Raw genomic sequence first — 26726 nt, 5'->3', positions numbered from 1 at the left:
CCAAGGCAGCTTCTGCACTGCCTGCTGGCAGTCTGATAAGGGCCCTGGCCACTAACCCAGTTGGCAAATGATGGAGAGAAGAAGAAACATCTGCTCTTCACCACTTGGTCATAAAGGGGGCTGTTGGTGGGTGTATTCAAGGCTGCAAGTTGCTGTAGTGGGTTGAATTGTGTCCATCCATGGGCCGAAAGATTGGTCCAGGTCCTGACCCCTGCTAATTGTGAATGTAACCTTACTTGGAAATAGGGTCTTTGCAGATATAATAAAGTCAAGGAGGGCTTCCCTGGTAGCGCAGTGGTTGAGAATCTGCCTGCCAATGCAGGGGACACAGGTTCGAGCCCTGGTCTGGGAAGATCCCACATGCCGCGGAGCAACTGGGCCCGTGAGCCACAACTACTGAGCCTGCGCGTCTGGAGCCTGTGCTCCGCAACAAGAGAGGCTGCGATAGTGAGAGGCCCACGCACCGCAATGAAGAGTGGCCCCCGCTTGCCGCAACTAGAGAAAGTCCTCGCACAGAAACGAAGACCCAACACAGCCAAAAATAAATAAATAAATAAATAAAGAAATAAATAAATAAATAAATTTTTAAAAATAATAAAGTCAAGGATCCTGAGAGGAGATCATCCTGGATTTAGGGTGGGCCCTAATTCCAAAACCTGGGAAAGAAGGGAGGGGGAGATTTAAGAGATCCAGGAAAGAAGGCCACATGAAGACAGAGATAGGCAGGGATTGGAGTGATGCAGCCACAAGCCAGGGAACAGCTGGGGCCACCGGAAGCCGGAAGAAGCAAGGAAGGCTCCTCCCCTACAGGGCATCCAAAGGGGCCATGTCCAACTGTGAAATGCATTCCTGTGACGAATGAAGCAGTTCAAGGCCCAGCCTGTGCCTGCTGGGTACCAATGTCCCCAGGTACCAAGCTGAGGGCCCCCAGGCCTCCAACAGGCAGTAGGCGGGGTTCCGGCGGCGGGGTGGGGTGGATAGAAAGGAGGAGGATTTGGTTCAACACCCAAACTGAGGCCACGATGCTGAAACACACAATTCCAAGTTTAATGTTTTCTGGAAGAGCACTGGGGCAGCACAAAGCAGGAGGCGGGCGCCCTGCTCCCCAGCTCACCCACAGATATGCACAGTTTTTAAAGTCTGACCAGCAGAAGTCCTTCAGAGGGAAGGATGTGCAGACCCCAAACCCAATAGCCAGGCTCAGGGAGGGCAGAGGGATCGGTCAAGATCAGGGGTTAGCAGGCAGTGGGAAGGAAGGCTCCTGTAGGGGCTTAGGGCCCAAGGAGGCAGGGTGACCCTGGCCCTGGGCGTTGATGTAGAGAAGTGGGGAAGGGCTGCCGGGCCAAAGTCAGCCACGGGCCAGAGCACCAATCCAGGCAGCTCCCCACTCCAGGCATCCCCCCAGCCCCCCTCAGAGTGGAGGTTCTGGCCCCGGTGGTTGGGACGTGCCCTCTCTCCCCTCTCAGAGGCTGAGCCGTGCCGGAGCTCCTGAGACAGGCAGCGGGGAGCTTTCCGGTCCCTTCCAGCTCTCCCCTGCTCTGGGGCCCAGGAAAGCCCCTTCTGCATTGTTCTTAGGCTGCTGGTCAAAGAGGCCTCAGGGGAGGGTGCTGGGGCGCTGAATGGTGAACTCTCCGGGAAGCAGGACTCCGAGATGGTGTGTGAAGAGTTTCTACTGGAAAAGTTGTATAAGCAAGACAGCTGCTACAAAACCAAAGGCCCTGGTTCCTTCCACAGCTGACCCGTGGGAGAGAAGGGACAGAAAGCCAATGCCAGCATGCAGGCGTGGAGGCCCCGTCCAGGACGCAAGGGTGGGGTGGGGGAGTGGGCAGAGCCATACCGGGATGCAGGGCTCTGCTGGGTTGTACTGAGCTTGGCTCCTCACAGAAGCCTCTGCCGCCAGGAGCCTGCGGGCTCCGGTGAGCAAGCTGCTCAGCAGCGCAGAGACCACGGCCGAGGGCTTGGCTGTCCCTCTCAGGAGCCGACACTGGCTGCCCAGTTCGAACCCCCTCACCGTTGTGGCTCAGAAAGACCAGCTGAGCCCTCGGGCAAGGCCACAGGAATGTCCACGGGATGTGGACGTCAGTCCAGCTGTCCCCCAAGAAGCTTCCTACGTGGCCTAAAATATTAAGCCAGACATGGTTTTCCGGTCCCCACGCCCCCCACCCCCTTCCCCTGTCACCCTTGGCATCCACTTTAGATCTTCTCTTACAGGAAGTCTCCTGCAGCGTTGAGGGGAGACAGCCCTCCTGCCTGGAGCCAGCGAGGCTGGCAGAAAGGCAAAACTAATAATGCCTCCCTTTCTTTTCCATGGTTTACTTTGCTCCTTTCACAACCTTGAGAATTGGCTTAATTATTCCCAGCAATGGGAGCAAGGGTGGCTTACTCTGGGACACCCTGGCGCGTCGTGGCACGCGTGCAGGGGTCACTCGAGGACGTGCACACAGAGGGGAGCTCTCGCGGGCACCCGCCTGGTGATTTCATGTGCGGACACGGCAAGGCCTGGGACCACACAGCCGATGTTGCTTCCCACTTCCGCGAGGGGCGTCATGTCGAATGCCAAAGCTGGGGACGTGTGGGCCGGGGAAACCCGGGTCGGGGAGGGGGTCTGGCGGAGCAGGGCGGGGCATGGGGACAACGGGAGGTTAGCCTGCGGCGATGGAGCAGGAGGTCTGCGGGCGGCTAGGGCTCAGTGGCGGGCTTGACCAGGTAGCCACTGAAGGTGATGTAGGTGTCAAACTCATCGCTGAAGATGGCGTTTTCGCGTTCGCCCTTGAAGAGGCGCACCCACACCTCGTCTTGGTCCTGCAGCTCCAGCATCAGGCTCTGGCTCTGCATGATGCTGCGGTCGCTCACCTGGGCGTACAGGATCACCACCTCCTCCCCGTTCTTCATGATGTGCAGGTATGTCTCCTTCTGGTTCCAGGTGTGTACGTTGAGGCTGAAGAAGTAGATGCCGGGGACATAGCAGTAGAATTTTCCCGTGAACATGTTGAAGTGGCCGTAGAGGTTCACGAACTCCGTGTCGAAAATCACCGTCTGGTAGTAGTCGTTGCTATGCAGGGGCTTCTTCCTGCCCACCGAAAAGGCGGCGTAGTGGTTCTTGCACCGGTCCCCGGGGGCCCCCATGGACCCTTTCTGCCCTTTGGGTCCCGTGTGGCCCCTGGCGCCCACGGAGCCTGTTTTGCCATATTTGCCTTGCAGGCCCCGATCTCCTCGGTCGCCCTTCTCACCTAAATGGGACGGGAAAACACGTGGCGTCAAGCAACCTCAAGGATTATTCTATTTTCATCCGGAAGCAATCTTTTTTTTTTTTTTTTTTCCTTCTTGAAAGTCCTGGCGAAGAAAAGGGAATGTATGGGTTTATCCAAAAGCAACAGGAGCAGCAGCCGGGCCCACGGCTCCCTCCGAACAAATGACTTACAGACGCAGGGGCTGGGCCTGAGGATCTGGGACCCGGGCCGCTTGGCTTCCCGATTCAATTGTCCCAGACTGTGCAAGGTTATCTGCTGCTCACAGGACCGTGACTCTGAGGTTTGCGGTGCAAAGGCAGGTGGGGTGAGACCCCCAGCTGCCCTGAGGTTCCTTCCCCTGTGGATCCCTCCCCCAAGCCCTCCTCTTGGAAAGGGGCCAGAGCCTCAGAGACGGAATTTCCTTCTCCCCGATAGATGACAGCATGCCTCTGCTCGGTGCCCTGAGGGAGCCATTCTGCTCCTGCCCCCTCCTCCCTGACTCCATCTTCTGCCCTGCCCTCCAGTCAGGACAGAGCAGTGCCCCCTCCCCAGGGGACGGTCCCCCCTGCTGGTCTCTGTGCCTGACCTTTCAGGATGGTGATGTTGATCTGGGGCACCGGGATGGCCTGGTACATGGGAGTACCAGGGTCACAGCAGCGAAAGCACCGGGATGCGGGGGGCTCCTCTTCCTGCCTGGAGTTGTATGTTTCATGCTTTTCTTCCTCCCTAAGGGAGTAAAGACATCACCGTGAAAGCCAAGAGCTCTCAGAGCCAGGAACTCTTCTCTCTTCTGCCACCAGAGGGCCTAGGGTCCCTGTCTCGCCTTCTCTCACCTGGATGTGTGAGGCTGTGTTAATTTTCCCTCCACAGAGACTGCGTTGGCTCTTGGCAAATTCTGAGGCTTTTAGTGAAGGTTCAGAAAGAGCCCCCTGCCCTCTGTTGACAGCAATGACAGTCGTGGAAACAACGATAACAAAAACGGCAATAATCTGAGGAGCTTGGCAAGATAGAGGCTACATGGGAGAAATCTGGCACGTGACATGCCAGTGGGGTGACTGGACATCCCCTTCATGTATCTAGGATTCTAGAAGATGCTATGTTAAGCTGACTCGTTTGCAAATGAGAGGGCTCAACCAGATCTGCTCCTGGGGGCAGGGGGCGGGGGCAGCGACAGCTCCATGCTGCTACCTCGAGGTGTCACACTGCACTGCACCGTGCTCTCTGCTTGCAGCTCTTTGGCTGTGACACGACCATCTTGGAGGTGGCACAGTCCCTCTTGAAGGGTCAGCTCTTTGTCTCACTCTGCTCCCATATTCAGACCACAGACAGTCCAGGAAATGGATCTATACACCCTAAACTCAGCCACCTACAAGCCCTAGACTCCCAGATGGACACCCCCCCAACCTCTCACCAGAAGTCTCCATTTAGAGATTCAACAAGCCCCACATATGAGATGTGTCCCAAACTGATGGCCCATCACTGCCACTCATCCCTAGAATCTTCTCTTTCCAAACCCTGTTCACAGCAGCAGCAGCACCACCAGTCGCCCAGAATGGAACCCTCAGCCTCACTGCAGATGCTTCTCTGGCCTCACAAATCCATTCTGAGGATCATGGAGTCCTGAGGAGTCAGCCCACCCCACCATCAAAGTACCTCCAGGAGCTGGGCCCTCGGCTCTCCTCACCTCTAGGGACCACTGCTGTTCTGAATGCCCTCCTGGAATTCATCTCTCCCTTGCCAATTCATCCTCTGTTCCGCCACCCTCCAGCATTCTTTCTAGGACACCATGAAATTTAAACCTCTCCATGACTCCCCTATAGATGAAGTTCCAGAGAGACCCTTTCCCACCAGGCTCATCTTCCCTCCCATCCTCCACCCTCCGGCATCCAACCCCCCTACCCAAACGACCTACCAGCCCTTACACTGCCAGACACTGGAATGGCCACACTTCACATGTGCCATCCTGGCTGCCAGGCAGCTTTCCCCTTCTGTGCCTGGGATGCTCCTCAGGTGTCCTTCAAGACACAGTCACTTCTCCTCCTAGCCTTCCCCAACTCCCCGCCCCCCCCCCCACCGCCCTGCCACGTCCACACCGTGGACACACTGAACTGGATCGTGTGTGTCTGTCCCCCCATAGCTTTGGAGTTCCTGGATGCCAGTGACTGTGTCATTCACGTGTGTGTCCCCAGTGCCTAGAGGATGGCCAGACCAATAACGTCCCTCAATCAATGTTTGTTGAATGAAAAGAAGGAGGAAGAAGAGGAGAAGGAGAAGAAAGGACAAAGAAGAAGAATGATGTTACTTTGCCCCAAATCCTATGCAATTCCATTGTACTCCAAGATAGCCCGAAGCCTCAGGTATCAAGTCAGCCCAAAGCTCAAAGTGATAAAGAAACTCAAAGTCAGCATCAGGTGTCTAGAACCTCACGTTTGATGAATGACATTTTCATGAGTAATCCTAAACATTTTATGTATCCCTACAAAATATCCCAAATAGCCTGGAGTCTATATATCATCGAAGCTCATATATATGAAGACAGAGCCATTTGGAAGAAATTCATAACTTTTCAAGGAAAGCCACCACTTCTTGTGCCAGTCTTCGGCCACCATCGCCCATCTTGCAATGTGATCAGACATCAGGGTGGTGGAGATCAGCTCTCAGCCCAGCACCATCCCTGTCTCCTACTTCCAGGTGGGACTTAGAACCCTAGCAGATATTCTCAAAGGACAGGCGAGGATGCAAAGAAACCGAGAGCTGGGGGTTGGGGTTTGGTGTGTTCTTTTTCTAAGGACGCGTCTGCAGAACCTCACGCAGACCCACATTCCCCTGGGGCTGGAATGAGGCTGGGTTACTGTCCGCAGTTTCAGATAACGGGCCCGGGTCACCGACAGGAGAAATGGCGCCTCTGTCCCCCAGCAGCGGCTCCTCGGCCTCGGCCTCTGCTCCTTCCCCTCTAGCTGCCAGTGAGCTCCCTGGGGCACCTGAACCCCAGGCTCACCCCCGCCGCTGAGCCGGCGCTCCTGCATCCACACCGCACAGCCTCACCTCTCAGCGTGGTCCAGCGGTGGCTCCCTGGTCCCCTCCTGCTCCTGCTGCCCAAGGGGCACGCGGCCCAGCACCGGGCCACAGGCGAAGGCCAGCAGCAGGCAGCACGCCAGCGCGAGTCCCAGCCCACGGGGGCCCATCTTCCCGCTGAGCCCTGCTGGGGAGACACACGGGGAGGACACGGGTTGGAAGGGCCCTGCAGGGAAACAAGCCTGCAGTGCTTGCCCGGCCCACTAAGCGCTTCAGCTGCCGCTCTTCCTGGGACGGCGATCACACACTCACACTCACACACACACTCACACAAGCTCAACATACATACTCACAAACCCCGGTGCACATTCCTGCACATATACACGTGCCCTCACACACGCACATACTCACACCCGTTCTCACACACTCAATACACACTCATACACAAATACACTCTGTACACACTCAAGACACTCGGTACACTTACACACACTCAGACTCACACTCTCTTGTGTTTACACTTGCACACTCAACACACTCACGTGTACTCTGGTGCACTCACGTGCATGTACATACGCTCACATGCACACATGCATGCCCACACCTGGCCTTCACACTCTCAGCACACTCACAGACTTATACGCACAGACTCGCACATCCTCACGCACACACCCTGGGGCTGGGCTGGCGTTGGAGCACCAGGCCACCTGCTGCCGCTGAGCATGGCTCTGCCTGGCCCCCCACGCCTCCCAGGAAGGAGACCCCTCAACCCTGAGCTCTGCAGATGATCGTGTCTCGGCCCTGTTAGGACAATGAGCAAAATCCCTAATAAATTTGGGGGTTCCACTGTCCAGGGACTTTGCCCCAGCCTGCACTGTGGGGCCTGGTGGGCAGGCAGGTGCTGACACGTCGCTCTCTGGCCACCAGGGGGCGCAAGAGCGTGTCCTCGAGCATCTGATGTCGGGCTGGGGGCAGCCAGCCACAGAGGGCATTTATTGTCATCGAAGCCAGCCCCATGTCTCTCCAAAAAGCTCTGGACCGGACCCTCTTTGTCCAGGATTGAGATAGTCCTTCCAGAAAGAACTGTCCACTGGGGGTTCCCAGTGAGCCCACAAGGGGGCAGTGCTTGGGCTTAAAACAGACAAAACATCCCACCGGTTTCTCACCGTCAGAGGTATCACCCTGGCTAACCCCAGCTGTAGGATTTACACGCGTGCCTCAGCCGTTTCTGGTGTGTGGAGTCAGAAGTCACACGTGCCTCGACTGTTTCTGGTGGCTGGGAAACCTCCCCATCACGGAGGGGGCGACGGTGGTCAATCCCAGCCCATTTTGTTCACCGAATCATACAATTTAACACCAAAAGGGCTGACAAGGACACCTAATTGGACCCTCTGGCCTGCACAGTGAAAGAACTGAGGCCGGGGGAGTAAGAACGCCTCCACCCTACCCCTGCAGCTGGGCTGGGGCCGGGGACCAGGCATCGTGGGGTGGGGGGGCAAAGCATCAAAGCAAGGGAACAGCCTCAGAAGGTCCTGTCTGATTCGTCTTTAATTCCTCTCTCATGTCTAAGGAAAACTAAAACTGAGACGGATTTCTGTTTTTGTCGGTAATCGTCTACCCAGATGAATGCTCCTTTCACGCATCTCGGGCCGCCATGGACCTCCTTCAACTCCATGGCTCAGAGGTCTTGCAGCCGGTGAGGGCACGACCCTCTCCGCGGGGCCGACTCTTTGGCTTTGTTCTTTATTCTGCGTGTTAGTAGGCTCGCTGTTTTAGCTCTGAAGGCAGAATGCTCTGGCCACCCTCACTGCTGGAGCCGCGTGCCAAGTCAGGAGAACCTGGGGGAGGCAGAGGACTGGGAACCAGAGCCGAGGCTCTCCCGATGGATCCTCAGTGATGTGCTATGAGACTCTGAGCCAGGAAGCCTGGCCTCCCCAGGAATCCCCCCACCCCCTGAACCCACACTTCTGCCCGCTCTCCAATTCTCTGCACAACCCCCATCCCCTGCAGTGGATTAGCTGGGCCCCCCACCTCCACGCCCTCTACCTGCCAAGGGTCAGGACCCAGAGACCTTCCAAATGACAGAGAGACTGCTTGGACCAGCTCCCCTACTCAAAATGTCCACTACCTCCCCTCCACTTGGCAAAGAAAATTTGTACATGTAAATGTAATTTATAAAATACATATTAAAAGAACCTCTCCCTCTCTCTCCTCGCCCCCTCTACCCATCTATCATTTCTCCAGGCTCCTTGCCAGGGTGGGCACCACCCTCCCCAGTCTGCTCCCACCCTTCGCCTGCATTGCCCAGCACCCCTCATCCCGTGTTCAAGCTCCCTGCTTCACGTACTGCAACGTACATACACATCACCTGGGAAATCTTGTGAAAATGCAGATTCTGATTGGGCAGATCTGGGACAGACATTTTCCAAAAGCCCCCAGGTGCTGCCAAGGCACCACACTTTGAGCACCAGGTTCCAGCCCCACCCCCAAACTCCTGGCACCTGCCCACCTGCCCGCATCCTTCTCCCCTGGCCAGGAGCACCCTTTGTCCTCTTCTCTTCTGCTAATAACCAGGCTAACAAGACTGACAACTGCCCCAGGCCCGGTGCTGGGCATCCCTGCATCATTTCCACTCATCCTTACAACCCTAAATGTTAGGGTTCCTTCCGAGAACACTTCTTCATTAATAGTTTTTACCCCATCACAGGTCTCGTATGGACCTGCGGTGAATCTTTTAAGGAGACAATACTCAGTCATTATTAGACTGAATTTACCAATGAAGAAACCGTGACGAGAAGTCGATTAGCCTAAAGCTGCCCACTTTTTAAGCCATGGGGGCTGGATTTGAATTCAACAGGCTGCCCTCAGATCACATCAAAATCCTACCCAAGGGACCTCCCTGGTGGCGCAGTGGTTAAGAATCCGCCTGCCAACGCAGGGGACACGGGTTCAATCCCTGGTCCGGGAAGATCCCACATGCCGCGGAGCAACTAAGCCTGTGCACCACAACTACTGAAGCCCGCCGGCTCTAGGGCGTGTGCTCCACAACAAAAGAAGCCACCGCAACAAAGAGTAGCCCCTGCTCTCCGCAACTAGAGAAAGCCCGCACACAGCAACAAAGACCCAACGCAGCCAAAAAAATAAAAATAAAATCCTACCCAAGACCAAACTCAGGTGCTTCATGTTCCTTCTGAAGGCCTCCCAGACCCTCAACTGGAACAAACTCTCCCTGCTCTTTTTTGCTTGCGTTTCTCATATTGTCTCATTCTGCAGAGAGTTTTTCTTGGCCTAGAAGATTCTGCACAGCAGACCCGTGACCTCCTCTGGGCTTGGGATATGGTCTTGTTCATCTTGGACCCACCAAGCATCCTGCAGCACCCTGAACTCAACAAATATTTGTCAGATTGAATTCTCCAAATTTGTTTATTGCCCTATTTCTGTATTTCCTCTGTTTCTCCTTGGCACCTTGACAATTACTCTCCTTTTCCTTTTCAATGCCAAGCTTGCATCCCTTGAAAGGAAAAGAGGTTTTCCTTTCTTCAAACATTTTTTTTTTCCTGAATCCAAAGTAATATATATTCATTTGGGAAAAGCTAGAAAATAACAGCAAAAGAAAGTAAAGAGCTATCTTGGACTCCTTTGTCCCCAGGGTTCCTCAGCCTCGGCACCATTGGCATATGGGCTGGATCAGCCTTTGTCGTGGGAGGCTGTCCTGTGCATTGTAGGATGTTTAGCAGCGTCTCTGGACTCCACCCACTAGATTCCATCAGCACAGCCCCACCCCCAGCTGTGACAATCAAAAACATCTCCAGACTTTGCCACGTATCCCCTGAGAGGCAGAAATCCTCCCAGCTGAGAATCAGTCCTCTACCCTCAATGGAAGTACACTTTTGCACGTTGGTACGTCTCTTTCTAAGTCTGGAAAAGGGATTTTCTGTACCTAGATAGAAGAGATGGGGACCAGGATGCAGCCGGTGCAGGGGTGATGATATCAGTGGGGGTGGGGCCCGTGATGACCCAGCAAAGAGTCGGAGGTGCCAGGAGGACTGAGTGAGGGCAGCAGAGGCTGGTGGTTCTCCTCAAGGACCTCCTCTTTGGAGTCAAAGCAAACCCAGATTGAAAGCTTTCCCTCTTCGAAACTATGTTCAGAACGCTTTTACCAAGTCCCACAGCAAAGTCAACATCATGAAATTATGATCATTTTACTCACTTTTGGGCAAAAACAGTATTGCCCAACATCTAACCAAACTTGGCTCCAGCCCTCTTTAGCAATTTCCAGTGAAACGAAGTGCCCTGCAAGGGGGGAGGTATGCCCCCAGAAAGGTGACCCAAAGAACATGCTGTGCTCAGTGAGGCAGGTCCGGGGAGCAGCCCCCAGGACTCCTTGGCCAGTGGTGTGTAACCCTTGTGAATCTGGACCCGAGTGGTCCAGTCTCCTGGCTGCCTTGCGGTCAAGACATCTGAGGTTAATTCCAACATGACTCAGAACTGGACTTGCCTACCCCAAACCCTGTGAAGACATTCATTTTCCAAATTCCATAGCAATTCCATGAACATCTTTATCTCCCACCCACTCCCTTCAGGACCCGCAGCTCCTCCACTCCCCTCTCCTCAACCCTCCCCATCTCCCTGCATCTAAACTTCCCCCAGCAAGGAAGAACCCCCCTCTACATTAGGTGGGAGGGGAAAAGGAGGAATTGGGTCAATGACAGGGTCCGGAGGAAGGCAGGAAGTCTGAGAACACTTCCTGGTTAATGATTTTTATCCTCCCAGCCCTCGAATGGATCTGTGGTGAATCCTTTAAGGAGACAATATTCATACACAAGTTCAAGTTTCCTTATATCCGTTTAAAATCGGTCCTGTCATTTTGGGGGGCCCGCCCACCTCCATGGTGTCATGCCTGTGTTCTGACAGTGAACTCCTAGCCCTCAGGCTCCACATGTTTGCCTTCTGTCTTGTTGCCAACCCCGCCCAGTGCCCTTTGACAAAAGCATTTTATAAACCTGGTTTTCCCTCTTCCTTAATCCTCATCGGGTAACCAGCTGTTCTGAGAGGCCAGAAGCCTAGGATCTCCCTGGATTAGAAGGAGTTTAGAAGACAAGTCGAAATGCCCATGTAGCTCAGGAATTCCCTCTCAGCAGAAAACTGAACACAGGGGCTTCCCTGGTGGTGCAGTGGTTGAGAATCTGCCTGCCAATGCAGGGGATATGGGTTTGAGCCCTGGTCTGGGAAGATCCCACATGCCGTGGAGCAACTGGGCCCGTGAGCCACAATTACTGAGCCTGCGCGTCTGGAGCCTGTGCTCCGCAACAAGAGAGGCCGCGATAGTGAGAGGCCTGTGCACCGCGATGAAGAGTGGCCCCCGCTTGCCGCAACTAGAGAAAGCCCTCGCACAGAAACGAAGACCCAACACAGCCATAAATAAATAAATAAATTTTAAAAAAAAATTGCAGCCTCCCTTTAAAAAAAAAAAAAAAAAAAAAAAAGAAAACTGAACACAGGCATGGTTTACTGGATGCCCGTGATTTGCACAGCATCGGGTAAGAGCTTGGGAGACAGTGATTCCACCGCAGATTAAATATACTCCCTGACCTCAAGATTACCATCCATGGGGACTTCCCTGGTGGTCCAGTGGTTAAGGATCCGCTTTCCAATGCAGGGGACGCTGGTTCGATCCCTGGTCGGGGAACTAAGATCTCACATGCCACAGGACAACTAAGCCCACGGGACAACTAAGCCCACGCCCTGCGACTAGAGAGAAGCCCATGTGCCGCCACGAAGATCCCGAGTGCCAAAACTAAGCTCCGACACAGCCAAATAGATACAAATAAATAAGTATTAAAAAAAAAAGATTACTGTCCAGTGAAGGAGACAGATATGTACACAATCACAGCTCAAAGCAGAGCAGCAGATGTTGACTCAAAATGTGACATTCTAGGCCTGTGCTGTCCACTGCGGTGGCCGCTAGCCACCTGTGGCTATTTCATTTTAAACCAATTAAAATTAAAGAACATTCTAGGGACTTCCCTGGAGGTCCAGTGGTTAAGACTCCGCACCTCCACTGCAGGGGGCACGGATTAGATTCCTGGTCGGGGAACTGAGATCCCGCATGCCGCACAGCATGGCCAAAAAAATAAATTAATTAAATTAAAATAAATTAAAGACCATCCTAAATTCTATTCCTCAGTCACGATAGCCACATTCCAGGGGCTCAACGGCTACAGGGAGGTGGGAGCTACCTTATTGGACTGCACAGAACATTTCAATCACTGCAGAAAGCTCTGTTGGGCGGCTCTGTTCTATTAAGATGAAGTTGGGGGGTGGGGGAGTAGGAACTATGAACAAACAGCGGGCCAGAAATCTGGGAGTCATTTAGACGCCTTCCTCTCACATATCTGCCACATCGAGTCAGTCATCAAGCCTCTTTAATACCTCCTGAAGGTCTCTGCTCCTCCGTACCATTTGATGCTTTCCAGGAGCTCTGGCTGTGTCCCAGACCTCAATTCACCCAAAACAAATATCTTTGTCTGGCTTGTCTAGGGCCTGGGCACCACCCCCAAATTTTACATGCTTCTCCCGAGGAAACTTGGCATAAGATAGGACTGTCTCCCACACCTAAGGTCTTCTAGGTCAAGAAGGTGACGTGGACCAGCATCCAATCCGTCCCTGTTTCAACACAGCATCAACCATCCCTCAGCCACCAGCAATCCTTCCGCACATCTGCTCCTGCCACCCTCCCCTCCCCGGTATCTTCTCTACCAGAAAGGAAGCCCTGGGGCTGCCCCTCTGTGCTTCGACATCTGGCGGAAATTCTCCTGTTGAGACACTCAGAGCTCTCCAGTTGCTGCAGGAGGTTCCCTGGACTCAGATCCTGGGGTGCCCAGAAAAGAGAAAGCCCCATGTTGGGGTGTCCCTCTGGCCCTGATGACCATCAGGATTGTCTAACACATGACGTCTGCTTTCCTTCCCCAGAAGCCATTCATCACACTCATTTTCCACTTACCAGACTCCTCTGGTGATGGGCAGGAGAGAGGTAGGGTGGCTTCCACTTGATAAATGACGTTTGTTCGCCAATCCCAGGAAGACATTTCATATCTAATTTTCCCTTCTGTAATGGGGCAGCCCCAGCCGGTCTCGGACCCTCTCCTGCTTCCTCCCAAACTTGCAGAGGAAGCAGCAGTGGGGGCTGTGCATCCTTTATTAGAGGAGCTCTGGTCCACTGGAGGTGAGCTGTGCCTTTCCCAAAAGATGAGGGCATCCTGGCGCCCAGTTCACTTGCTGAATCTCCCTCTTTCCCTTTTTCCAAGAAGCTGTTCTCTGGCTTAGAGGAAGAGAGTTTATTTTTTTTAAGGTTTGGGGGTTTATTTGGTTACCTCCAAAGCCCAAGGCCAGCGATAGAGATGGGGTCTTCCAGGGCTACTTGCTAATTAATAAGCGAGGGCTTCCTTTGTGCTGACTTGGGATAAAACAGTGAAGGAAAGAGGGGCCAGGCATCCTCCCCATCCTGAAACATCTCCATCCTCTCCTGAGGCAATTCACTGCGCCTAGACCAGGGGAGGCTTACCTGGAGCTGAGAGAAGACACTGCCTAAGTTTCTGCCCAGGCCCTGCAAACTAGGAGACCACGTGGGCTGCAGGCGGCGGGCCTTCGGGGGCACCTGTCCAGCCCAGCCTCCCCAGTGCAAACAAAGATTTCCTTGACTAGAGCCCTGTCCTTAGGTCACCTCCCAGCTGTGAGGCCTCAGGCGGCAGGCTTGCCCCCTGCTTTGAGAACCGTGGGAGAGAGAAGAGCTGCTGACAGCTCGTGCCTTGCCGTGAGCCCGCGCCGCAGGTGGCCTGGCCCACGTCCCACTGCCCCGCAGCGGTGACACCCTCGGGGGCTGGCCGTTCCCAAGACGGAGGGAGGAAAACAGCTGGGAATTCCACGGCCTGTGCCCCGACCTCACCATCCCTTTTACAAGCACCACACCGTTTTTCGTCTTCTAGGGCCTGGAAATCACTGCCGCGTTTTACAGCCATCTCCGGGGAAAGCTTGGCAAAAGGTAGAACTTGTCGCACATCTAACAGCTTCTAAGTCAAGAGTACAATTTAGCTCAGCATCCAGTCGGTCCTGCCACTGCCTGCTCCAGCCCAGACTGCTCTGGCTGAGATCACCGATGTCCAGCTCCTGCACGCTGCAGGGCGCCTGCCGGCGATGACCACCCACCACCCCACCCCCGATCCCGCCCATGCTGTCTCCCTGTGTTTACCCTCCATGACCTCCCCCTTAGCGACAGGTGTTTTCCAGACCGTGTCCTCAGCCCTCAGCCCCTCTCACTCCAAACACTTTCCGCCCATCGTTTCCTGTGTGATAGCTTCAGCGGACAGCTCCTTGATCCTTGTCCCCAGCAGGCGTCCCTGGCCACCAAGCTCTAGGCCTGCGCTCTCCAGAACATTGGCCTCTGGCCTCTGGGGCCAGTTGAATTCTTTACAACTAAACATAGTGAAAAATTCCATTCTCGGCCACTCGAGCACATTTTAAATGGCTACCCTCTTGGACGGCACAGCTGGGAGGACACCTCCATCATCACAAAGTCCTACTGCACAGTGCTGGTCCGGACCCAGATAATCCAGCTGTCTTCAGATCATGTCCTCTTCGCTCTGTCGTAAGATGCTCAAGCCCCCAGTTAGTTCACTGTCTTCTTCCCCAGCCCCCTCCATCCCTGCTCCTCCCCCTGCGCTTACAGCTGTTCACACAGGGCCCCCAGGCCGGCATCTCGGAGCTCTACAGACTTTGGCCTCTCTTGCACCGTAACCAGGCCTCCTGGCAGTCTCCCCTCTCCCTCCTCTCGGGCGCTGTCACTGCTTCTTTCTCAGCCCTGCGCTGGTCTCCCCGTCTCTCCTCTACCTTCCAAACTGCTGGCCAGAGGCAGCTTTCAAACCTGCAGATCTGAATGCCCCCCCTTGGCTCAAAAGGCTTCCATGAAAATAAAGGAAACATTTAAGCCCTGCGCTTCACCATCTGCCTCCCGCCTCATCTCTGGCCCCCTCGTGCCCACCCCTGCACGTGTATCCTTCACTCCAGCCAACTGGAGCCACCGGAAGTCCCAGGTCACACTACGGTCTCGTCCTCTGTCTCTTTCTCCTGCCACCTTCCTCGTCGCTGTGTCCTTCAGAGCCCGGCCTGATGCCACCTCCTCCAGGAAGTTTCCTCCCCCAGTATCTAGCACAGACCAGCTTCCTTGTCTGGTGCCCCCACAGACCAGGAGGTCCTCATACACAGGAGATGTGTCTCAGTGCACACGTGTCTCCAGTGCCTGGGGTCTGACTTTCAGTATTGACCGAACTCCACAGTCCCTTTCAGCCCTTCCCAAGTAGCAGAGCCATCGTCCAAAGAGGACTCAAGCCAGTGTGTTCAAATCTCTAATTCAGGTTGGGGGTGGTTTGGGGTGGGGGGAGAAGGGAGATGGGGAGAGTGACCCAGGGCACACTTTTATTTTATTTATTTATTTTATTTTTGGCCACACCATGCACTATGCAGCATCTTAGTTCCCCGACCAGGGATCGAACCCATGCCCCCTGCAGTGCGAGCGTGAAGTCTTAACCACTGGACCGCCAGGGAATTCCCAGGTCACACTATTAAGTGTCATCAGAACGCTGAATCCCGATGTGACCAGGTAGCCATCTTTTCCTCAAGTGCTCCTCTTATCAGCACTCAGAAAGCCTCCTGCTTCAAAAAGAGTTACAAGCGCTCGCTTCGGCAGCACATATACTAAAACTAGAACGATACAGAGGAGATTCGCATGGCCCCTGAGCAAGGATGACACGCAAATTCGTGAAGCGTTCCATATTTTTAGACGTAGAGAACGGACTTGAGGACATGGGGAGGGGGAAGGGTAAGCTGGGACAAAGAGAGAGAGTGGCATGGACATGTATACACTACCAAATGTAGAATAGATAGCTAGTGGGAAGCAGCTGAATAGCACAGGGAGATCAGCTCAGTGCTTTGTGACCACCTAGAGGGGTGGGATAGGGAGGGTGGGAGGGAGATGCAAGAGGGAGGAGATAAGGGGATATATGTATATGTATAGCTGATTCACTTTGTTATACAGCAGAAACTAACACACCATTGTAAAGCAATTATACTCCAATAAAGATGTTAAAAAATAAATAAATAAAGAGAGTGAGTTGCAAAATAATTAATTAATTCATTTTTAAAAAAGAGTTACAACCCATTGCTTCCATCAGCCAAAGTTACAAACCACCTCAATGTCCTGCAAAAGCAGTCTAATCAAACAAATGATGGTGCAGCCACACAATGGAAAACTGAAGACAAGGTGGTTGGTCAGGCTGGCAAACTCAAATGCCTTCAGCCATTGACCATGGGCTGGGTGTAATGTGACAGGGAGGGGTGGAGATTGCTTCGAACCCAGAAACACATGCTCCATTTAAAGACATTTAAATAAATAAATAAATGATGCTGGGAGGGGGAGGGGCAACTTCAGCTGGTAGCACCAAGGGCTGACCTCTGTAAACAGACGAATATTTACTGGCGTGGAAAGATGTTCGTAAAATGCTGATGAGTGAAAATGCAGGTTGAAAACATACATACATAAAAACACATCCACACATGCACGTACATTAGCCCAGAGATTTGAAGCCCACCCACCTGGCTGCTAACAGCGATTATCTCTGAGTGATGAAAATATGGACGTTTGCCATTTTCTTATTTTGTGGTCTCTGGGGTTTTCCCCTATAACCGCCACATATTTTTTCACATTAAGTACACATCATTTTCCACTTCGACAAATGATAAGTAAGCCCCACCCTGGGGACTAAGAGAGCATTTTGTTTATTCCGGGGAATTTGAGTCTCTGCCTAGAAAAGGAGAATGGGGGAGGGGCTTGAGGATGGTGTGGCAAGTTTGTGGCTCAGGCGGGACTGTGGGGGATATACACTGCCCTCGTGCTGAAGTCCCACCTTCTTCTTTTTTTTTTTTTTTTTTAGAGAATTTTTTATGTATTTATTTTTGGCTGCATTGGGTCTTCGTTGCTGCACGCGGGCTTTCTCTCATTTCGGTGAGCGGGGGCTACTCTTCATTGTGGTGTGCGGGCTTCTCATTGCGGTGGCTTCTCTTGTTGTGGAGCGTGGGCTCTAGGCGCGCGGGCTTCAGTAGTTGCAGCACGCGGGCTCAGTAGTTGTGGCTCGTGGGCTCTAGAGCGCGGGCTCAGTAGTTGTGGCTCACGGGCTTAGCTGCTCTGCGGCATGTTGGATTTTCCCAGACCAGGGCTCGAACCTGTGTCCCCTGCATTGGCAGGCGGATTTTTAACCACTGTGCCACCAGGGAAGCCCAGAAGTCCCACGTTCTTTCGCAAGTGTTTGTTGAGTGTCTACTGCCCACTGGGAAGAGGGCTGGATTCTAGGGACACGGTGGAACAAGAGGAAGATAAGGCCCTCCCCTGGGGCAGCTGAACCCTGGAGTTACCGTGGGTACTGATTACGCCGGGAAAGGCACCCAAGTGGGGCTAGAATCAGGCCAGCCCGAGAGAACACGTTTTCTAGAAGCAGGGGATTTGTTCTGCCTTTGACACACCAGTCACTGGTGTACTTGCCACTGAAGGAAGCTGCCTGCAGCCACAAAACAGGAGAAAATGGAGCCAAATCTTTGAGGCCATCATCAGGACTTCTGCTCAACAGCCAGGCGAGTTAACGGGCCCAGGAGCAGCCCCGTCATTTAGCAGAGATTCCTTCTAACAAAGCTCTGGTTAAGCACCTGCTACCTGCCGGGCTCTGGGCACGTGCTTTATGGAGGCTACTGAACTTGTCCCCTACAGTCACCTCGATTTCTCAGAGGAACAAATGGGCTCAGAGGGAGGGAGTCACTCACCCCAGGCCCTGCCGTGGCAGGGGCTGCAGCTCAGGTGAGACCCAGGTGTGTCTGACAGCAGAGTCCCTGCCACTTCGCCTCGAGGGGGCCTCCAGGAAGATGCCGGGTAGGTAGGATAGGCTGGTCCTGACAAACCACCGTCCTGAGGGCACTCCCGCCTGCCGGGCGGTGTCCACCTGCTAAGCTCACTCGGTTACGGTGGGAACAGCGGCAGCAGCCCCAGGCCCTGGGGAACTTAGCCCCCAGCTGAGACCTCGCATTCATCCCTTCAGCAGATTGCTGAGGGCCTGCTCCATGCCTGGCACCAGGCGGGGCACCAGGGATCCGTGATAACCGTCCTCATCCAAGCAATGTGCTAAGACCTCCCGGCGCCAGCATCTTAACATCCACCACTGGAGCTCAGTTCCTTTGGGTTGAGGCACAGAATCACCAGGAACCTCCCTCACACCTCAGAATGGAAGGGGCATGGGGGCTGTGGCCCACTGAATGTGCATTTTGAAGGCACTGCTTTTGCAGGGTAGAGAGAAAACAGTGCATGGGTGAGCTCTGCAGGGGAGGGGAGGGGGAAGCCCACATCTCACAGGGATGGTAAACGGTTCCACCCTGACCCCCATGCCCTCTGATACTCAGAAGCAAAGGGGACTGAGGCCGAGTGCAGCTGGCAGGAGGGAACGATGTAAAGAATTGACATTCTTTACAGGGCGTGCAGTGAGCGTGCCCTGTGTCTGCCCATCCCTGGGGGCCGCCAGGGGTCAGGTGTGGGAGGGGCCCCGCAGGAGACATCCCTGCAGAGAGGGAACCGGGAGCAGAACGGAACAGAAGGGGGAAGGGCAGGTATCAGACTCCAGCCCAGCGCCCCAGCTGCCCGGCCCTGGTTCTGCTTGCTCTGCAGGGCCCGTTCTCAGGGTCTCCTCCTTGTAGGTCCAGCCAGTTTACAGAACCACGGGTCTTGCTCTCATAGCTATACCTTAAGGGGTCGGGGGTAGATGTCCTGAATGCTGGAAGACCTGAGTGCCACGGCCACCCCAAACCCCACCCAGAGCCACCCATCTCTCACCAGAACTCACTGTAGACTCTTCACAAGCAGAAAGGGCCCAAGTGTTTCCAAGCGCAACCCAGTCCCCCACGCTGACCACCAGCCTCAGAACCTGCAGGGCAGAGCTGCAGGCCCCAGCCCAGCCGACGTCTGGCCTGCATCCACCCGCAGCTCCCCCAGGGCTGGCAGCCTTCTCAGGCAAGGTCCTTTTCCTTCGCTGGTCCCCAGGGCAGAGGGCTGCTGGTAACCAGATGTCCCCACTTGGGGACGGGGTGCAACGGAGGCGAAAGGTTTGGGGCCTCCCCCCAAGTGTGGATTCACCAGCGGCAGGCAGCAACGTCTGACCCAGCACAAGGCACCAAGCACCTGGCATCCGCATGCTCCCCACCGCCCCCACTGCCCGCCCCACCTGCCTGCGTCTTTTCCCCCCTGTCTGCCTCTTTTCCCTCCTGTCTGCCTCTTTTCCCGCCTGCCTGCCTCTTTTCCCGCGCTCCCTTCCCATCCTGCCTCCTGCCCGCAGTCTCCTGCTCTGCTCCATCTCATTTCAAGGAAACTTCCTACAGGAGCCAGGGAGGTGGTCAGTCAGGGAGGTGGTCGGACACGGAGGCGCAGGATGGGACAGGATGCCCCAGGAGGACTGTGCCAGTGCCGCCCACAGCTGGAGAGGGTTTGACTCCAAAGGCCTCTGGGCAGGCCAGGGACACCCCGGTGGGCAGTGGGGGGCCTCCGGCGCTTCTGCCCACACCATTCCTGCTTTGAGCCCAATTCTGGGAAGCAAGCGTGGGCAAGGACGAGCGGCTTCCCGGCGTCCGGGCGCCGCTCCCACCTCCAGCTGCTCAGGCCCCTCTCAGCTGCAACCTTGACGAGGAGCCAGAGCTAAAGCTGCCCCCAATGAGCTCAAGAGCTCCCACTCCTGCTCACAGCATCGAGCCCCTCCCCGAGAGGCAGGAAGACAAGGGTCAGAGGTCACAGGCTGCAGTGGCAGAAGTTTCGCTGCGGGGCTTGGGGAGGAGGAAAAGCGCCAGCGTGCTCGCTTCTGCATGTCCGTGGTTAAGAGCAGAACTGGTCCTGCCAGGCTGAGGATGCCTGGGCGGGGCCCCAAGAATCCTGAATCCTGGGCCCCGTGGAACCGGCTCACTGGGCTGCCCCTAGAGCACGGAAGGAAGCTTTGTTCAGGCTTTGATGGTCCTTTTCCAAATCCTTCTCCAAGTGGGCAGATGTTCCCTCGTACTGTGTGAGGGGTCAGGGAGGTGTCTGGGGTCCTGTCCAGGGAGCTGCCTTGTCTCATTTGCCTTTACGAGAAGGCAGATTTCAGCAGGTAAAAATAGGAAGAAAATAATAAACCTCTGCCCACACGGTCGTTACACCACCAAGATGAAGTGCCCCAGGAGACCATCGCCCCCACTTAAGATCTCTGGACTCTCAGGGCAGGGAGATGAGGCTGCTTCCGAAACACTCCCATCTCTCTCCAGGGGATGGGCAGGCAGAGTTACCTTAAGTAGTCAGCAGAGTGTGGGGACCGTAACAGAAAGGAAACTTTTTATTCTTCCTTTCCTTTGCAAGCTATCACCACCACCTCTCCCCTAGGGCCCTGGAGCCTCAGCCACCAGAGCTCCAGGAACAGGGACCCGTGCAAAGGTCCGGCCCCTGAAGACAAAAACACAATGGCAAGCTCCTGTCCGGTGAGGGCGCCCAGCAGCACGACTGTATCTACAAAATTCTTTTCATCTTTGTTTTGATGGGTGAAGTTCAATGCCAGAATATTTGGTTTATGAGTCACGCTAATTACAGCTGGGGGGGTGGGGGCGGCGGGTAGGGCGGGAGGCACCAGGAAGAATAACAGAAAGAAGCATGTTCCAAAAAAATTATGCTGTGCTGGTTGCCCTAAATAGGGAGGTTACCTCCCAGGAATGAGGAGGGAGTTGCCTGCACCCTTCCTGGGGCCATGTCGGCCTTCTCGGCTCCCACCTGTGAACGTGCCCCTCACTGGATGGCTGCCCCTGCCCCAGACAGGCAGCGGTGTCCTCTGGCAGAAAGAGGGCCCATCCAAGGCCTCTGGCACCTACATTTGTCTGTCGCCCTGACCTGCTGCTCACCCAGCAGCATGTTCCTTGGCATCCCAAGAGACTCAAGATGGGAGAAGGAAGACAGAGAGAGCCAGAGGAGAGGGCTAGAGTCCCTGGGACGCAGACCCTGGCTGTCCTTCTGGCCCCAGGGAACTTTCTCTGTGGGCAGCTGGGAAGTGGAAATTTGGAAACTTGAGAAGCTTGGGTTCCAGCTTTGGCTTGGAAAGTTGTGCATCCTTGAGCAAGTCACATGCCTTCTCTGGGCACAGAGATGCAGGCCTCGGGTTCTCCATCTACTGCCTCTGGGCAAGTCATAGCCTCTCTGAGCTTTTCAGGGGTGAGAGTGCCATTGATAGAATTGTTGAGAATCAGCATTTGCTCATTGCTTGCTGTGTGGGAAACATACACACACACACACACACACATCCATGGCTGCCATTATTTATATTGCCACTGTTGTTGTTGGGTCATCTCTAAGCCCCACCTCAGCTCTCAGGTCAAGAGGGAGAGCGGAGAAGGGGGACCAGAAAGGGCAGCTCAACCCTCTGCACCCCTCACCTCCCCTTCACCTGTATTTTTCCCGCCTCTCTAGTTGGCAAAGACAGTGAGCAGGCCTCCTGGAGAATGTACTTCCCATAGCAGGCCTCTCCCTGCAGTACGCACGGGCAAGTGCCTCTATTTGTGAACTTGCGCGTGGGGCTGTCCGCCTGCTTCCCTGAACTATAAAAAGCAAAGGCCTAGCGTCTCTGAGGACCTCACATCCTCCCCCAGGGACCCAGGATGTAGCTAGTGGTTGAGAAAACTCAGTTTCTCAGGACACTCCCCATTTTCAAAGCTTGGAAAGAGGAAGCTCCAAGTGTGCCAAACTGCCTCCCTTCTTAGAAACCAAGCGAGATAGAGGAGACAGGAGCAAGTCACAGAGAGAAGCAGCTTCCTCCCTTCCTCCCAAGTGGATCAGGAGGGCCCGTGAGCACCTAAAGCACGTTGGGGTCCCACGGAAGACACAGCAGCTGTCCAGGAATCGGCACGGTGGGGCCCAGGCTAACACAACGTGGGTGCCCAGGACAGGTGGGGATCACACCTGTGCCGTGGAGATGCTTGGTACTTGGTAGTGCACAGAGAGGCATGCACAGTCCAGAGGCTCAAGGGCAGCTCAGTGACCCGGGCCCAGACAAGGGCCACATTCAGTGGTGTGGGCAGACCAGAGGGTCCCCCGAGAGGGACATTATTTTTTCCTGTCCAGGCTGGATCCCCTCCAGGAACACCAAAGCCATTAGATGCAGGGGCCAAAGCCGGCATTCCCTGTTCTGTGTAGGGTCCAAGTTGCGCACAGGCAGGGCTGGCTCTCAGACAGTCCAGGCGCTATTGGGGTGGGGTCTCCCCACCAGGTGCAGAGGTGACTTGGGTATCACTCCTTTCCCTTTCACACCCAGGGAAGAGTGAAGCAAGATAAACACGCCACAAAAATCGGGGGAGGTAACAATCATTCCTGACAGCATCTGTCTGCCACAGAAGCCCCCTGCTCCCTGGTCAACAGAGGGAAACCACGGCCACGGCTCTCCACGGCACCTCGGCTCCGAAGGGAGTATCAGGAAGCGGCCCTTCTCCGCCAACTCCTGGTCTTTCTGCCCCTTTGCCGCAACTGCCCTCTGGCCCCTCCCACCCCGCTCCTCGCCCCATATAGGTGTCTGCTCCGCGACCAGGCTGAAGCCAGGAAAAGGAGCACTGGGTCCCCCTCCTTCCCGCCACCCCCGCCACGGCCACGTCCCGTCCGCCAGGCCACCTACCTCCAGCCACCAGCGTCCGGGAGCGAGCGGGGCGCCCGCGTCCTCCCCGCGGCCTCTCTTAGAGCATCTCCCAGCGGCGGAGCCACCTCCCAGCCAGGTCGGGGGAAGACCAGACTTGTCGAAGGAGAGAGCAGGCAGGAAGGAAAAAGTCCTCCGGGAAGAGGGCGCAGAAAGTTGTCGGGGTGCCGGACAGCCGGCCGCTCCCCGGCACCTGGATCTCCTCGGCTACAAGGTCTCTTTGGCCAGAAGCGGAAACGCGGTTTCTCGAAAGTAGAGGAAGAACCGAAGAAAGCGGGACAGACGCGTAAAGAGCAAACCCGGGCCAGATGTGAGTGTCCGCGGAGCCTCGAACGCTCCCAGCGCATTTTATCCAAACAGCAGCCGCCGAGGATTAACTGTGTGTGTGCCCGGGGGGGGGGAGGGGAGCCCAGCGCAGCCCTCCTCCTGGCTACCCTGGGAGCTGGCGGGGGCCGGGGACTGGGGACTGGGGGCGGGGCTCTGAGAGTCCGGAAGTCCCTCCAGGTGCGGGAGTGGCCGGGGGTCCAGGACTAGGAAGGCTGGGAACTCCGAGTTGCTGGGTGGCAGGGGGATGGGCTCCAAGGAGCTCCTGGCGCGCTTGCAGCCAAGCCCCTGGAATCCGTCCCCAGATGGTGGCAGACCTGAGACATCCACCTGGGGTCCGGGGACCATGGACAGGTCTGGGGGAATCTGTGAACCCCCGAAACAGAACGCAAACTTGCATGTGTGCCCGTGTGTGTACACACACGTGCGTTGTTGGACGCTGATGGTCTAATACTTTGATCAGATTCTTGGAGGAGTCTGCGATCCGGAGGTTAAGAACCCTGGCTGGGGGTGCAGACTTCCCAGGGGACGTGAGAGCCAGGGCAGGGCGGGCGGGGCCAGCAGGAAAGTCAGCATTTCTCAGTCTCCAGCAGGCCTTTTATTCCTTGATATGAAAAACAGACATTTTTCTCCATCTTAAACAACTTCCTTGGCCCCTCCTCGCATCCTGATAAGCTGCCCTAGGCTTCTCAAGAGCTGCCCCTGGTCAGGCTGGTCTCCATCCCCAAAGTCTGAGTCCGCATAGTTCTAGAATCTTATCAAATCAAGAGAAGAGGAAGTATCTGGCCTGAGGAACACAACTTTGCTGTAATGATAACGGTTTTCTTTCTGTTGTGTTTCTCCCCCTCTCCCATGGTCTCTCCAATCTGTTTGGATGCCCTCCCTGCACTTTTTGTTTTGTCATCACTCCTCCCAGGGCCTCTCCCTCTGGCTACACCTGGACAGGAGATGTAGAAGCAGGGGTGCCGGATTGGGATACTCGGGGCAAAGCAGACTGAGTCTCACTCTTGCTTGCCTTGGAATTTCTTCTCCACCTCTCCTCCCCATGCGTCTGCCTGGAAGGCTAAGAAATCAAAACAGGAGGACGAGGGGTGTGCATTTCTGACATCCACCTGACACACCTTCTCGCCGGGGCAAGCTGAGAATGATGGAGATGAAAGAAGACGGAGGGCTCCAGGCACGGGAAAGACCCTGGCCACCAACCTGCTCCTGTGGGAGCAGAAGGGCAAGTGGTCCTGATGCTCCGTGACCCTGGAGAACTTCAAGGGCACCGTGGCAAGATTAAGTACAGGCATCTCCCCTGGAGATGTGGTTTCATTTCAGCTGGCATTAAAAGACTCAGAACTGCTCATGATCTTTGGCGTGTGTCTGAGACTTGGCAAACCCTACATCCCCGGTTGCTGATCCACACAGGAAAACCCAGTGATAAACTCATCTTCGTTCCCACGCATAACCCAAGGACGTGTCCTGGTAAACAAGACCCGGGCCCAGCACACCCACTGACCTTCCTCTAGTTGCTCTGTCCTCAAATAACCTTCGCAGCAGGGTGACAGCAACACTAGAGAAGAGGCAAGTAGGCTACATCTTCATGAAGCCTCTGTGGGACCTTCGTCTGGGACGTTAGAGGATTTGGGTCTTTCTCAGAACTCCTAGGAACGGGGAACCCCCTGAGTGCAATGGGAAAACTCCCTGTTGCCCTACCCAGGAGACTCAGACCTGGGAAAGTCCTGGACCAATACCAGAATTCAATGCACACAAAGTTGGGCATGCAGCTTGGAAGAGAAAGAGATGCGAAGTTGGAAGATTTGTCCCCCTCTTGCCCCCCCATGCAAGACGGCTTTGGTGTTGAAAAACTAAAAGATAGTCACCTTTAAGATCCTTCCAAGACATGAACTCAGAGGCCCAATATAGAGCAGAGCTCTAGAAATACAGCCAGACAATGACCATCTCTTCCTGCAGCAGCTGGCTTGTTCTAACAGGAGTCTTTGAGTCCTCAGCCAAGGGATGCTGCCCTACCTTGGCGAGCCTTAGTCCCCCTGCCTGTAAAGCAGAGCCAGGTCCAGGGTGTCTTACTGGAACCCGTGAGGACAGATGTGCCTAGAATAGGCCACAACTATCACTAGAGCATCTTACCCAGTAGGCTTTGGGCAGGGCCCCCTCATCAGACACTTACATAGTCCTAAGTGGGACAAATAAAGGGCATGCGTAGTCTCCCAACAGTTCAAGTCACATTGTTCTGTGAAATTTGTTTTGTGCCAAATTTAGGGGAACACTAAGCTTTCAGAGTTTTTTGTACTGGGGGATTTGGGGTAAACCATGAGAACGTTTGTTATAACTATCAGTGTTACAGGTATAATATTCTTCCCTCTCTCCTCTTGGGTTGAGTCCCCACATCTTCCAAGAGTTAGGAAGAGATGAGTCATTTTTTTGAGGCAGAAACTGGGGGTTAGGGGGTGTTGATATTAAATGTGGCAACAAGAGCCTGGGGTTTCCCAAGATATTCATGAGAAAGAGAAGTCTCAGAGGTGAGGGAAGTTCCAGAGAATGGGAACTGAAGTCTGAGTACATGTTGGGTAGTGCCACCAGGGCCCACGACTCAAGCCAACAGGCAACTGGACAAAGATTCGCAAGGCTAGGCTCCCAAAGAAAGCAAAGTCAGCTCTCGGTAAAAGAAATATTATGTCACGCAAATGGAGCTGGCCAGGGCCCTGATGCCCTTTGTCAGGTACTTCCTTACTGCTTTAAAATGGTAAGTAGGAAAGATTTGGCAATGCTTGATTCTCTCCATCGTGGCCAAAGCCACCCGCCCCCAGCAACCAGGGCGGAATGTTCTCAGTTCAGCAAATATCTTCCCGTCAGCCAGTCTGGGTCAGCTCTAGGACAAGAGTCATGGTGAAAAACCAAAATTAACGAATTAGAACCCATAAGCCAGCAGCAGCGACTGGGGGAGATTTCGTCAGCCCTGTGATGGGTCAGAGGCCAAGGCCAACCAGAATGATGAGCCATCCCACCCCAAAGAGGTCTCTTAAGTTCCCAGAAGAGCCGTAGGCCACACCCACCCTGGAATTCCCTAGGAGCTCACACCTCCTGCACAAGGATGTCTGAGCCAAACTCCTAAAGTCTTCCTGAACATTCATTCCCAAGTGGCTCCACGTTCTCAGACAAGGGCAGCTCATGGGATGTAAAACCCAGCGGCTCATGGTGCTGGGAGGGGGGCACATTCCCTGGAATCCCTGCCCAGACGCAGCACATTCTGTGCACTCCCTGGTTTGGCAATTCCTTCTCTCTCCCTGGGCATGTCACTGTGCTCACTCTGCTTGTTTTCTCATCCTCGGAAAAAACTACATGACCTCGGTTAACGTCGGCAAGGCGCTCGGTTCCAGAT

At 54.7% G+C, this 26726-nt stretch overlaps 2 protein-coding genes and 1 non-coding gene across 4 annotated transcripts in view; 2 read left to right on the top strand and 1 right to left on the bottom strand.

The window, feature by feature from the left end:
- Window positions 1–1023: 1023 nt before the first annotated feature.
- On the bottom strand, window positions 1024–23215 carry C1QTNF1 (C1q and TNF related 1). Of its 2 annotated transcripts, none has more exons than XM_068530242.1 (4): window positions 23000–23215; window positions 6276–6432; window positions 3817–3956; window positions 1024–3230 (listed from the first exon to the last, which is right to left on the bottom strand). In XM_068530242.1, the coding sequence occupies exons 2-4, from the start codon at window positions 6413–6415 to the stop codon at window positions 2680–2682; spliced, it is 831 nt and encodes a 276-aa protein (XP_068386343.1). In that variant the 5' UTR covers window positions 6416–6432; window positions 23000–23215; the 3' UTR covers window positions 1024–2679. The 2 variants fall into 2 exon arrangements, with proteins under 2 accessions (XP_068386343.1, XP_068386344.1); XM_068530243.1 differs by having other exon boundaries at window positions 6276–6429; window positions 23000–23090.
- LOC137755711 (U6 spliceosomal RNA) lies at window positions 15972–16078 on the top strand. The gene has a single exon (XR_011072094.1). It is a non-coding gene; the product is annotated as a U6 spliceosomal RNA (small nuclear RNA).
- A 29-nt stretch (window positions 23216–23244) lies between the features above and the next one.
- The window catches only part of LOC137754509 (soluble calcium-activated nucleotidase 1), a 41581-nt gene continuing 38099 nt past the window's right edge, over window positions 23245–26726 (top strand). Inside the window, exon 1 of the mRNA XM_068530239.1 lies at window positions 23245–23327. Coding sequence (XP_068386340.1) covers window positions 23326–23327 — 2 coding nt within the window. The 5' untranslated portion in view covers window positions 23245–23325. The remainder of the gene's footprint in view (window positions 23328–26726) is intronic.

Source organism: Eschrichtius robustus, chromosome 20, assembly GCF_028021215.1.
Source record: "Eschrichtius robustus isolate mEscRob2 chromosome 20, mEscRob2.pri, whole genome shotgun sequence".
NCBI classification, from domain to species: domain Eukaryota; kingdom Metazoa; phylum Chordata; class Mammalia; order Artiodactyla; family Eschrichtiidae; genus Eschrichtius; species Eschrichtius robustus.
This window is presented reverse-complemented; position numbering and strand designations above follow the sequence as displayed.

What these genes read in the sequence shown, in the direction of transcription:
- C1QTNF1 (XM_068530242.1), bottom strand. Translation starts at nt 6,415, where the DNA reads ATGGGCCCCCGTGGGCTGGGACTCGCGCTGGCGTGCTGCCTGCTGCTG. An exon ending in CCGCTGGACCACGCTGAGAG is followed by an intron (nt 3,957 to 6,275) that starts GTGAGGCTGTGC and finishes TTACTCCCTTAG; the next exon opens with GGAGGAAGAAAAGCATGAAA. An exon ending in CAACATCACCATCCTGAAAG is followed by an intron (nt 3,231 to 3,816) that starts GTCAGGCACAGA and finishes CGTCCCATTTAG; the next exon opens with GTGAGAAGGGCGACCGAGGA.